This window comes from Tachyglossus aculeatus, chromosome 10 (genome assembly GCF_015852505.1).
Source record: "Tachyglossus aculeatus isolate mTacAcu1 chromosome 10, mTacAcu1.pri, whole genome shotgun sequence".
Classification (NCBI taxonomy): Eukaryota; Metazoa; Chordata; class Mammalia; order Monotremata; family Tachyglossidae; genus Tachyglossus; species Tachyglossus aculeatus.
Window position 1 is genome coordinate 49,302,761 of NC_052075.1, and position 14,007 is coordinate 49,316,767.

Below are 14,007 nucleotides of genomic sequence, written 5' to 3' on the forward strand. Positions count from 1 at the left end.
TTTGTTAAGCACTTACTATATGCCAAGCCCTGTTCTATGTACAATAATAATTGATAAGTAGGGTATTTGTTAAGCACTGACTATGTGCCAAGCACTCTCCTATGTACAATAGGAATAATAATTAATAATTATGGTATTTGTTAAGCACTTACTATATGCCAAGCACTGCTCTATGTACAATAATAATTGATAAGTAGGGTATTTGTTAAGCACTTACTATATGCCAAGCACTGTTCTATGTACAATAACAATTGATAAGTAGGGTATTTGTTAAGCACTGACTATGTGCCAAGCACTCTCCTACGTACAATAATAATAATAATTAATAATTATGGTATTTGTTAAGCACTTACTATATGCCAAGCACTGCTCTATGTACAATAATAATTGATAAGTAGGGTATTTGTTAAGCACTTACTATATGCCAAGCACTGTTCTATGTACAATAATAATTGATAAGTAGGGTATTTGTTAAGCACTTACTATATGCCAAGCACTGTTCTATGTACAATAATAATTGATAAGTAGGGTATTTGTTAAGCACTTACTATATGCCAAGCACTGTTCTATGTACAATAATAATTGATAAGTAGGGTATTTGTTAAGCACTTACTATATGCCAAGCACTGTTCTATGTACAATAATAATTGATAAGTAGGGTATTTGTTAAGCACTTACTATATGCCAAGCACTGCTCTATGTACAATAATAATTGATAAGTAGGGTATTTGTTAAGCACTTACTATATGCCAAGCACTGTTCTATGTACAATAATAATTGATAAGTAGGGTATTTGTTAAGCACTTACTATATGCCAAGCACTGTTCTATGTACAATAACAATTGATAAGTAGGGTATTTGTTAAGCACTTACTATATGCCAAGCACTGCTCTATGTACAATAATAATTGATAAGTAGGGTATTTGTTAAGTACTTACTATATGCCAAGCACTGTTCTATGTACAATAACAATTGATAAGTAGGGTATTTGTTAAGCACTGACTATGTGCCAAGCACTCTCCTACGTACAATAATAATAATAATTAATAATTACGGTATTTGTTAAGCACTTACTATATGCCAAGCACTGCTCTATGTACAATAATAATTGATAAGTAGGGTATTTGTTAAGCACTTACTATACGCCAAGCACTGTTCTATGTACAATAATAATTAAGTAGGGTATTTGTTAAGCACTTACTGTATGCCAAGCACTGCTCTATGTACAGTAATAATTGATAAGTAGGGTATTTGTTAAGCACTTAATATGTGCCAAGCTCTGCACAGAGTGAGCACTCAATAAATAGGATTGACTGACTGTAGGAGGACGGGGCAAATCGGAGGGAGAGTTAAACCGATCTCCGCCTGACCACCCTTGCCCCGTCAGGAGTGGTTGGGTCAGGGGCGGGCCCGGAGTGTCCCTAGCAACCTCCCCAGCTCCCAGTAGATGTACACAGGGACCGGCGGACGGATGGACGGACGGCCGAGGGGCCTCTGACCCCCACCTGCCCCTCTCGGTGCTCATCAGGACCAGAGTGCGGCCTCTCCACCCTCTAAGGTGCAGCAGAGCAGCCCACAAACAAACAGTGGAAACCCTAACCCTCTGAGGATCCAACTCGGCTCCATGCAGCCAGCTGGGGAGAATAATAATAATAATAATAATAATAATGACATTTGTTAAGCGCTTACTATGTGCAAAGCACTGTTCTAAGCGCTGGCGGGGGTTACAAGGTGATCAGGTTGTCCCACGTGGGGCTCGCAGTCTTCATCCCCATTTCACAGATAACTGATGGGGAGGCCCAAGGACCCCCGCAAATAAGGTGCAAATCCCACCTAGCCCTTTGTCCACCCAAAGTCCCCGCCCTGCCTCCCCTCCTCCTCCTCATCATCATCATCAATCATATTTATTGAGCGCCTACTGTGTGCAGAGCACTGGACTAAGCGCTTGGGAAGTACAAGTTGGCAACCTATAGAGACAGTCCCTACCCAACAGTGGGCTGAACTGCATGGGGGTGGCGGGGAGGGGGTCAGGGGCTGAAAAGACGGATGAAAGAGTGGGCAGCGTGGATGTCGTGAAGGGGTAGCATCCTTTTAACAGGTTCCCAGCCCCATTCCCGTTACGCAGGTATTTTCAGGGCAGCCCAGGAGGAATTCCGCTGAATATTCCGGACCTGCTTCGCCCCGATGGCTGCTGCAGGATCTTGGTAAGTCCCGAGCTCGGACCTTGGGCTTCCCCAAACATCTGGCTAACCGGCCAAGTCACGATGGAAGAGAAGAGGGGGGAAATGGCTTTGGAAACGGGAGAAATTCCTTTCTCGGCCTCCTGTGACCCCCCAGCTACCCTGAGGAGCTGTGGGCCCCTCACCACCCTTGGGTCCCCTGGAGAGCGGCACCCGAAGGGGATGACACGGTCTCGGAGGCTTCCCACTTACTGAGAGGAGCCCGAATCCTGGCCAGGAGGGAAACGGACGGCTATTTTTACCCAGGCCACATAATCCGAGAAGTGGAGGTATGGAAATTGGCAGCGGGATCGGGTCTGGGGAGGGATGCTGGGGGTGGATTGGAAGATGATCATCTCTGCTCCTGGTGGGAAACTAATGTTATCATCATCATCACCATCGCGATGTCTTGGACCACTTACCCCGTGCAGAGCACCGCACTTGGGAAAGTACAACACAGTTGGCAAATGAGCTTACAGTCCAGAGGGGAGACAGGCATTAATATAAATAAACCACTTATAATGCACAATTTATAATTTATGAAAGATACTTCCCTCAGTGCTGTGGGGTTGAGGTCCTTCATTCTTTTTGCTCATTTAATTTCAATTAAATGAATTAAATTAAATTAGCAGGGTGGGCTGATGGCAGACTGGACAGGGAGGGAAGGGCCTGGGTAATAATTAGAGAAGCAGCGTGGCTCAGTGGAAGGAGCCCGGGCTTTGGAGTCAGAGGTCGTGGGTTCAAATCCCGGCTCCGCCACTTGTCAGCTGTGTGACTTTGGGCTAGTCACTTCACTTCTCTGGGCCTCAGTTCCCTCATCTGGAAAATGGGGGTGAAGTCTGTGAGCCCCACGTGGGACAACTTGATTACCTTCTCTCTACCCCAGCGCTTAGAACAGTGCTTTGCACATAGTAAGCGCTTAATAAATGAATAAATGCCATCATCATTATTAATATATTATATAATTATTATAATTAATTATATTGGTATATTATATATTGATATATTTTATTAATAATGATAATGACATTTGTTAAGCATTTACTCGGTGCCAAGTCCTGTACAAAAGCACTGCGGTAGAGACGAGATTATAAGGTCGCAGTCCCTGTCCCATGTAGGGTTCACAGTAGGAGGGAGAACAGGCGGTGAATATCCATTTTTATAGATGAGGAGACTGAGGTCCGGCAAAGTGGGGTGACTCGCCCAAGCCAACCAGCAAAGTGGCGGAGCCAGGATTAGAACCCAGGTCATCCGACTCCAGGCCCGGCCTCTTTCCACGAGGTCACTCCGCTAGATTCTGCCCCAAGTGCCTTATCCCCCACCCAGTTGACACCTGTGTCGCCATCATCCCGTGGCTTACGGAGAGTCCCCGGGCTGGCGGGCACGATAGCTCAGAGCCCGGGCTTTGGAGTCAGAGGTCACGGGTTCAAATCCCAGCTCCGCCACTTGTCAGCTGTGTGACTTGGGGCAAGTCACTTCACTTCTCTGGGCCTCAGTTCCCTCCTCTGTAAAATGGGGATTAAGACTGTGAACCCCATGGGGGAAAACCTGATCACCTTGTAACCTCCCCAGCGCTTGGAACAGTGCTTTGCATACAGTAAGCGCTTAAAAAATGCCATTATTATTATTATTATCCCGCAGCACCTGTATATATGTATATATGTTTGCACATATTTATCACTCTATTTATTTTACTTGTACCTATCTATTCTATTGATTTTATTTTGTTAGTATGCTTGGTTTTGTTCTCCATCTCCCCCTTCTAGACTGTGAGCCCACTGTTGGGTAGGGACCGTCTCTAGATGTTGCCAACTTGGACTTCCCAAGCGCTTAGTCCAGTGCTCTGCACACAGTAAGCGCTCACTAAATACGATCGATTGATCGATCTGTGAAAAGGGAACGATAAGACGGCCCCACTCCCGGGCTGAGGCGATCAGCCAAGGCCTCGGCACCCGGTCTCCCGGCCGCTCCTCTGGGCCCAGCTCTCCAGCGGGCCGCATGATGTCCCCTCGCAGGGCTCCCGGGGTTGTTTCCTCGTGGAGTTTGCGAGAAGCCGGTCGCCGAAGAGCCGAGCCCGTCCGCGCATCCAGGCGACCCCTTTCTATGACATCGTCCACTACGAGGACGCCCGGCGTCGACGGCTGATCCCGGGGGACAGGGTCCTGGCCCCGTGGGAGGCCGGAGCCGAGAGATACGGTCCCGGGATGGTGCTCCGGGCGGCAGAGGACCAGGCCGCCCCTGAAGGTACCAGACACCTCGGGGTTTCCTCCGGTTTCAACGGTCCTCCTTTTCCGCCTCTTTATGTCATGGGTTCGAATCCCGACTCCGCCACATGTCTGCTGTGTGACCTTGGGCAAGTCACTTAATTTCTCTGCGCCTCAGTTACCTCATCTGTAAAATGGGGATTAAGACTGTGAACCCCACATGGGACAACCTGATCACTTTGTATCCCCCCCAGCGCTTAGAACAGTGCTTTGCACATAGTAAGCGCTTAACAAATGCCAACGTTATTATTATTATTATTATTATTATTATTATTATTATTATTATTATGTCGACTACATAGACAGCCCCTTGGATTTCAGTTTCAACACTAATCAGCCTACGGGGCTCAATTAGTGATATTTGAGTGCTTACTACTAAGCACTTGAAGGTGCGATACTGTGCTTTTTAGTTGTTGTTTTACGTAGCGTTTGTTAAGCGCTTACTACGTTCCTGGCACTGTACTGAGGGCTGAGGTAATAATAATAATAATAATAATAATAATGGCATTTATTAGGCGTTATGTTGCCAACTTGTACTCCCCAAGCGCTTAGTCCAGTGCTCTGCACACAGAAAGCGCTCAATAAATACGATTGAATGAATGAATGAATGAAAGTGACTTGCCGAAGGTCACACAGCAGACGTGGCGGGATTAGAACCCACAACCTCTGATTCCCAAGCCTGGGCTCCTTCCACCGAGCCACGCTGCTTCTCTAAGTGACAAGTCACTTAACTTCCCTGTGCCTCAGTTTCCTCATCTGTAAAATGTGGCGGGGGGGCGGGGGGGGATACCTGTTGGATTGTGAGCCCCGTGTGAGAGAGGGACTGGATCCAATCTGGTAAACCCTTAAAAAGTATTATTGGGACTATTGTTGTTGTTACGGGGAACACAACCCAAAGGAGAAGAGTACCTAGCACAGTGCTTTGCACGCAGTAGGTGCTCAGTAAATGCTGCAGACTGAAATAGATCCTCACTTATTGTTCCCAGACTATGGGGTCCTCAGGAGCACAGCAGGTACTCCGTTGGCCCGGGCTGGGCTTGCAATTTGAAGGGCGTTTAGGACAATCTTCCTAAAAGGCAAAACATTTCCTGGTTCCCCCGGCCCCAACACACCCTCTCTCCCCTCATCCCCTTTTCCATCCACGGTTGGTGGGCCTGGCCTCTCCATTAAGAGAAGCAGCGTGGCTCAGTGGAAAGCGCCCGGGCTTGGGAGCCAGAGGTCGTGGGTTCTAATCCCGGCTCCGCCACTTGTCAGCTGGGTGACTTTGGGCAAGTCACTTCACTTCTCTGGGCCTCAGTTCCCTCATCTGTAAAATGGGGATGAAGACTCTGAGCCCCACGAGGGACAACCTGATCAAATTGTATCCCCCCAGCGCTTAGAACAGTGCTTTCAATCAATCAATCATATTTATTGAGCGCTTACTGTGTGCAGAGCACTGTACTACAGTGCTTTGCACATAGTAAGCGCTTAACAAATGCCATCATCATCATCATTAAAACCGCATCTCTTCCCTGACCAAGCCCGCATTTCCTCTTCTCCCGTTCCCTTCTGCATCGCCCTTGCACTTCGATTTGCACCTTTTCCTCACCCCCCGCCCTCAGTCCTACCGTGCTTATAATAATAGTAATTGTGGTATTTGTTAAGCGCTTACTATGTGCCAGGTACTGAACTAAACTCTGGGGTGGACACAGTCCCTGTCACACGTGGGGCTCACAGTCTCAATCCCCACTTTACAGATGAGGTGACTGAGGCCCAGAGAAGAGAAGAGACTCGCCCATGGCCTTCTCACTCCCAGGCCTGTGTTCTGTCCACTATGCCATAACCAGAATAATAATGATAATAATAATGGCATTTGTTAAGCCCCTACTATGTGCAAAGCACTGTCCTAAAGGCTGGGGAGGTTCCAAGGTGATCAGGTTGTCCCACAGGGGGCTCACAGTCTTAATCCCCATTTTACAGATGAGGGAACTGAGGCACAGAGAAGTGAAGTGACTTGCCCAAAATCACACAGCTAAGTGGCGGAGTGTATTTCATTCCATCGTATTTATTGAGCGCTTACTGTGTGCGGAGCACTGTACTAAGCGCTTGGGAAGTACAAGTCGGCAACAGATAGAGATGGTCCCTGCCTCGCAGTCTAGACAGTCTAGCGGCCTCAAGGGACTGCAAGGTCCTTAAGGGCAGGGAACCGACCCTTATAGTGTCCTCTTCCAAGCACTTAGTACAGTGCCCCGCCCGCAGTGAGCGCTCACTAAATAGGATTGATCGATTGATTTCCCCCTCCCTGTAATCCTGCGTCTCAGCCTTGCTCCCCACCTCTGCTCTAAGCGGGATGTCATTTCAAAGTGCCGTTCCCCTCTGCTCCGCTCCCCAGCCTCCGCACGCCGAGGGATATTGGTCAATTTCTGGTCAGGCCGGACCCGGGAAGTGGCCCCGGACGTGGCCCTGAAGATCCCTCGGCCCTGGAGCGAACGCATCCTCCTCGAGCTCCAGATGTCTCCAGCTGCCAGGCGCCAGGTGGTGGAATCCAGTCCGGATTATCCCTTTCTAGTGGCCCCGGGCTACCGGGCCTCAGGAGGCCCCGGGCTCGGCCCGTTCGGCCTGTGCTGCCGGTGGTGGTGGCCTCCGTGGGACAGTCCCGGCCCACTCGGTGGCTCCGTGCCGGGTGGCCGGATGACCACGGCCCTGAGGGTGGGCAACTGGCAAACGCCCGGGGACCACCAAAGCCGAGAAGCAGCGTGGCCTAGCAATTAGAGCCCAGGCCTTGGATTCAGGGCCCCATCCTGGCTCCACCACTTGCCTGTTGTGTGACCCTGGACAAGTCACTTCGCTTCTCTTTGCCTTAGATACCGCCTCTCTAAATTGGAGATTAAGCCTGGGAGCCCCACGTGGGACGTGAACTGTGTCCATCCTGATTAGCTTGCATCGACCCCAGCACTTAGTACGGTGCCCGCCACGTAGTAAGCCCCCTAACTCATACCGTAAAAGAAAAAAAAAGTCAGAATGGGACGAGGGAACGGAAAGGGAGCCTCCCTCCACCGCTGCCGGAGAGGAAAGGAAGAAAGCGAAGAGGTGGGAGGGGGGGAAAGGCCAAAAATGCCTCAAAAAAGACCACGTCTCGGGATGAAGAGGGGACTTGCGGTTCCAAAAGGCCAGAAGGAAAGGGGGCTCCCCGCCCGCCTCCCCTAGCTAATCGTGTCCCTTTGAGCTGAGACCAGAAGGGCCAACGTCTCTGCAGGCTTTTCCTCCTCCTCCTCATCATCATCAATCGTATTTATTGAGCGCTTACTATGTGCAGAGCACTGTACTAAGCGCTTGGGAAGTACAAATTGGCAATATATAGAGACAGTCCCTACCCAACAGTGGGCTCACAGTCTAAAAGGGGGAGACAGAACAAAACCAAACATACTAACAAAGTAAAATAAATAGAATAGATATGTACAAATAAATTAAATAGAGTAAAAAAAATATGTACAAACATATATACATATATACAGGTGCTGTGGGGAAGGGAGGGAGGTAAGATGGGGGGATGGAGAGGGGAACGAGGGGGAGAGGAAGGAAGGGGCTCAGTCTGGGAAGGCCTCCCGGAGGAGGTGAGCTCTCAGCAGGGCCTTGAAGGGAGGAAGAGAGCTAGCTTGGCGGATGGGCAGAGGGAGGGCATTCCAGGCCCGGGGGAGGACGTGGGCCGGGGGTCGATGGCGGGACAGGCGAGAGCGAGGTACGGTGAGGAGATCAGCGGTGGAGGAGCGGAGGGTGCGGACTGGGCTGTAGAAGGAGAGAAGGGAGGGGAGGTAGGAGGGGGCGAGGGGATGGACAGCCTGGAAGCCGAGGGTGAGGAGTTTCTGCCTCAGGGCTCCGTTGCTGGTGCGTGAGGCGATGATTTGTGACTTCGGTATCACTGGCCGACGGGACAGGTCACGGAAGGATCGGACAGCTAACGGTTACTCACCGACCACCGCAAGTCAGTGTTCGCTCGGCGACGCATCGCTGACCACTCGCTTCCCGGCCGACGAAGACCTCCAAGCACACCGAGACCAACCTGGATTGGACGGAGACAAATTGCATCTGGTTGGAGGCCGTCTTTGAAGGGACAGAGACTTTGTTCAGAGACACAGACTTTTATCTTCCACTGATCCCCATCCCTTAGGCGGGGGGGAGGAGGAGGAGGAGGAGGAGGAAGAGGTGGGACCTGATCAGATTTGCTACAGGCTTACCTTTTTGATGATTGCCTTGATCAGCTGATGACAACCGCTGATTGATGATTGATAAGTGCTGGTCTGTTGGGGCAACTCTTCCAACGTGTTCTGAGGCTGCAGTTTAATTTGCTAAGCAATATTTTTGGAGTGCTTACTATGTGCAGGGCACTGTACTAAACACCAAGCACTTAGTACAGACCTCTGCGTACAGTAAGCGCTCAATAAATATGATCCACTGACTTGACAGGTGTAACAGAATTGGCAGGCGCGTTCCTCTTTTTTTTACATGGTATTTGTTAAGCACTCAATCAATCAGTCACATTTATTGAGCGCTTACTGTGTGCACAGCACTGTACTAAGCACTTGGGAAGTACAAGTTGGCAACATATAGAGACAGTCCCGACCCAACAGTGGGCTCACAGTCTAGAACTCATTACGTGCCAGGCCTTGTTCTAAATGCCAGAGTAGATTCCCTCTTTTCCTTAGTCTCTCTGTGAATCACGAAGCAGACTGATTTCTTTTAGGCGCTCCTCAGATTTTCAACGTGCATTTAGCCGCGACAGTACGCTGTTATTATTGTTTACCATCCACAGGGTGTAACAGCTCGATGGAACTTGTCAAATACGTGCAACACGCAGCCTCCTTCCTCGTTTTCCTTTTTCTTCCACAGAGGGGGTTTCATTCTCTCGCGCAGTTCTTGGTCTTGTAAATGAGGTTCTAACAGCCCCGACTCAGCCAATTGGAAAATAGACAGACAGCGCTGGTTTCAGTCGCACAGTTCTCTTCGTTCATTTATATCCCACCATCTGCCGACCGAACGAGGCCCTCCCAGGCACCGAGCCCCGGTGCGTAGCTGGGTGGGAGAGGGGCTTGGATCGGTGTTCCCCGTGGGTTCCGATCCCCATGGCGGGTGGGTGGGTGAGTGCGTACACACATTCAGCGTCCAAAAGCCCCGGAAAAATGGAAAATTCAGGTTCCTTTCCAAGCGAGGTCTCTAAATTGTGAGGCCTGTGGTGGCTCAGAGGGAAAGTAACATCCTTGAAAGGCTGGAGGCCTGGGTTCTAATCCCCTCTTTGGTATGAGAGTTGAAAAAAAGATTGTAAATACCTAGGAGGGTCTAGAATAGATCACCTAAGAGTGCTGAGATAAAATTTTAGAGAAGCAGCGTGGCTCAGTGGAAAGAGCCCGGGCTTTGGAGTCAGAGGTCATGGGTTCCAATCCCGCACCGCCACATGCCTGCTGTGTGATCTTGGGCAAGTCACTTAACTTCTCTGGGCCTCATTTACCTCACCTGTAAAATGGGGATTAAGACTGTGAGCCCCACGTGGGACAACCTGATCACCCTGTATCCCCCCCCAGCGCTTAGAACAGTGCTTTGCACATAGTAAGTGCTTAACAAATGCCAATTATGATTATTATTATTTAAATTCATCATCCAAGTGGATTGGCCTTCAATCTCCCGAGACGCTTCAGGCAGGATTGGGATGCTGCGGGGAAGTTTCCTTCCAACCACGCCAGGGTGGTTTCTTCTACTCTTCCCAAGAGCTGCGTGTGCTGCAGGACTGAGGTTAAAAGGAAGGCAGGGTGGCCTACTGGAAAGAGCCCAGGGCTGGGAGTCAAAGGATCTGGGTTCTAATCCCCGCTCCGCCAATCAATCAATCAATCGTATTTATTGAGCGCTTACTGTGTGCAGAGCACTGTACTAAGCACTTGGGAAGTACAAGTTGGCAACATATAGAGACAGTCCCTACCCAACAACAGGCTCACAGTCTAAAAGGGGGAGACAGAGAACAAAACCAAACATACTAACAAAATAAAATAAATGGAATAGATATGTACAAGTAAAATAAATAAATAGAGTAATAAATCTGTACAAACATATATACATATATACAGGTGCTGTGCGGAAGGGAAGGAGGTAAGATGGGGGGATGGAGAGGGGGACGAGGGGGAGAGGAAGGAAGGGGCTCAGTCTGGGAAGGCCTCCTGGAGGAGGTGAGCTCTCAGCAGCCACATGTCTGCTGTGTGACCTTAGGCAAGTCATTAAACTTCTCTGTGCCTCAGTTCCCTCTGAAAAATGGGGATTGAGACTGTGAGCCCCACATGGGACAGGAACTCTGTCCAACCCAATTTGCTTAAATTTACCCCAGTGCTTAGTAGAGTGCCTGGCACATAGTAACCACATAAATATCACAATTATTATTCTTATTCTTATTATGTAGTACCGTTGTTGGGTAGGGACCGTTTCTATATGTTGCCAACTTGTACTTCCCAAGCACTTAGTCCAGTGCTCTGCACACAGTAAGCGCTCAATAAATACGATTGAATGAATGAATCAATCAATCAATCGTATTTATTGAGCACTTACTATGTGCAGAGCACTGTACTAAGCGCTTGGGAAGTACAAATTGGCATCACATAGAGACAGTCCCTACCCAACAGTGGGCTCACAGTCTAAAAGGGGGAGACAGAGAACAGAACCAAACATACCAACAAAATAAAATAAGTAGGATAGAAATGTACAAGTAAAATAAATAAATAAATAAATAGAGTAATAAGTATGTACAACCATATATACATATATACAGGTGCTGTGGGGAAGGGAAGGAGGTAAGATGGGGGGATGGAGAGGGGGACGAGGGGGAGAGGAAGGAAGGGGCTCAGTCTGGGAAGGCCTCCTGAAGGAGGTGAGCTCTCAGCAGGGCCAATGAATGAAATACTAAGCGCTTACTAACACTAAGAGCCAACAGTGGGCTCACAGTCTAGAAGGGGGAGACAGAGAACAAAACAAACCATATTAACAAAATAAAATAAAAATAGAATAAATATGTACAAATAAAATAGAGTAATATAAAATAGAGTAATTTAGTGCAGTGCTCTGCACTCAGTAAGCGCCCAATAAATATGACTGAATGAACCTGATTAGCTTGTATCTACCCCAGTCCTTAGTACAGTGCCTAGCACAAAGTAAGCATGTAACTACCACTTTTAAAAAGAAATGAATGGTCAGAAATAGTCAGAATAATTACCATGGCCTTATAGGGAGAGGCAGGAATTATTATCCAATAAGTCAGTAGCCATGAAGTTTAACTGTGTATCAACCAACGGGAGGATGTGATGTTTAGCCTGTAGAGAAGAAATGAATTCTAAAAATAAGTGATGGAATTAGCATTAGAGGGGGGTTCTGAACTTTAAGCAGCCGCAGAGGACAAATTTGAAGCAAGCCCTCGAGGTAATAACCATTTCTCTCTCTCACCTCTGCCTTTCATCCTTAAAAAACCAGATAAGCAATGATGGATGATTCTCCGGGCTGCGGCTGTCTCGCAGTTTCGCCGGCTCTTTGCTCTGAATCACGATTTTCATCTGGACGAGCCTGAGCCCAAAGAAGGCCCAGTGGGGAAGGGAACAGTCTCGCCCACTCCTCCGGCTTATCATCATCATCATCAATCGTATTTATTGAGCGCTTACTATGTGCAGAGCACTGTAGTAAGCGCTTGGGAAGTACAAATTGGCAACATATAGAGACAGTCCCTACCCAACAGTGGGCTTATGTCGGAGGCCAACGCTCCCCACAACAATTGTTTCCCAAGGAGCCGCTGCCAGCCCTCCCCTCCCCGGCCCCCGGCTTGCAGATCAACATCATCATCATCAATCGTATTTATTGAGCGCTTACTGTGTGCAGAGCACTGTACTAAGCGCTTGGGAAGTACAATTTGGCAACATATAGAGACAGTCCCTACCCAACAGTGGGCTCACAGACTAAAAGGGGGAGACAGAGAACAAAACCAAACATACTAACAAAAGAAATAGAATAGATATGTACAAGTAAAATAAATAGATAAATAAATAGAGTAATAAATACGTACAAACATATATACAGGTGAGGAAACCGAGGCAGAGAGGGGAACTGGTTTGCCTGAGGCCACTCAGCAGGCCAGTAGTCGAGTTAGGATGGAAAGCTTTGGGAGAATGAAGTAGTAGTATTCTCTAAACCTCGGAAGCAGTACGGCCTAATGGACAGAGCCCGGGCCTGGGAATCAGAAGGACCTAGGTTCTAATCCCAGCTCCACCACCTGTCTGCTGTGTGACCTTGGACAAGTCACTCTGGGCCTCAGTTTCCTCATCTGTAAAATGGGGATTAGGGCTATGAGCCCCATGTGGGACACGGACTGTGTCCAACCGGAATAGCTTGTATCCACTCCAGTTTTTCGTATAGCGTCTGACACACAGTAAGCGCGTAAATACTGTTAAAAAAATGATAGGGAGGGACAACAGACAGCAGGCATTTAATCCCCATTTTCCAAGGCGGACACAGGCAGAGAAAACTGCAATGACGGCCACAGGTCACGTACGAAGCAAAGTGGCAGATCCGGGATAATAATAATAATAATGATGGTATTTGTTAAGTGCTTACTATGTGCAGAGCACTGTTCTAAGCGCTGGGGAGGTTACAGGATGATGAGGTTGTCCCGCAGGGGGGCTTACAGTTTTAAACCCCATTTTACAGATGAGGTAACTGAGGCATGGAGAAAAGTGACTTGCCTAAAGTCACACAGCTGATGGAGCCGGGATTTGAACCCATGATCTCTGACTCCAAATCCCGGGCTCTTTCCACTGAGCCACGCTGCTGACTCCTGGGCCGCTGCTCCTTCCACAAGGTCATCATCATCATCAATCGTATTTATTGAACGCTTGCTGTGTGCAGAGCACTGTACTAAGCGCTTGGGAAGTACAAGTTGGCAACATATAGAGACAGTCCCTACCCAATAGTGGGCTCACAGTCTAAAAGGGGAAGACAGAGAGCAAAACCAAGCATACCAAGAAAATAAAATAAATAGAATAGATATGTACAAGCAAAATAAATAAATAAATTAATAGAGAAATAAATATGTACAAACATATATACATACATACAGGTCATGCTACTTCTCAAGCTTGAAGGGGATGCTTTGCTTACTCCATGGTCTTAATTATTAAGTGCTTGCTCTGTGCAGAGAGCACTGTACTAGATGCTTGGGAGAGTACAACAGAGTTCATCGATCAGTGGTATTTACTAAGCACTTACTGTATGCGGAGCACTGCCCTACATGCCGGGGAGAGGACAACAGAGTCGGTGAGGACCGCTACCCTCGATCTAGTGGGGGAAACCAATATTATAATCAATTCCAGGTAAGAGGAGACGGTATGGGGGTGCGAAGCCGACAGAAAGTGCAGAAAGAGAGCAGGACACATTAGCATAAGTGGACTTGGAGTTTCAAAATCATCAATAAACCTGGTTTCGTGCTTTTTTTCCCAATAAGAGCATTTTCTGGCTCATTTCTCTTTTCA

At 48.2% G+C, this 14,007-nt stretch overlaps 1 protein-coding gene across 1 annotated transcript; it reads left to right on the forward strand.

The window, feature by feature from the left end:
• The first annotated feature begins 1,495 nt into the window (after positions 1-1,495).
• Positions 1,496-7,227, forward strand: C10H11orf16 (chromosome 10 C11orf16 homolog). The gene is given in 6 exon segments (XM_038753307.1): positions 1,496-1,558; positions 2,126-2,204; positions 2,338-2,509; positions 4,235-4,463; positions 6,855-7,124; positions 7,127-7,227. Coding segments are annotated over 5 exon segments (792 nt in total). The 5' UTR covers positions 1,496-1,558; positions 2,126-2,184.
• The last annotated feature ends 6,780 nt before the right edge of the window (positions 7,228-14,007 follow it).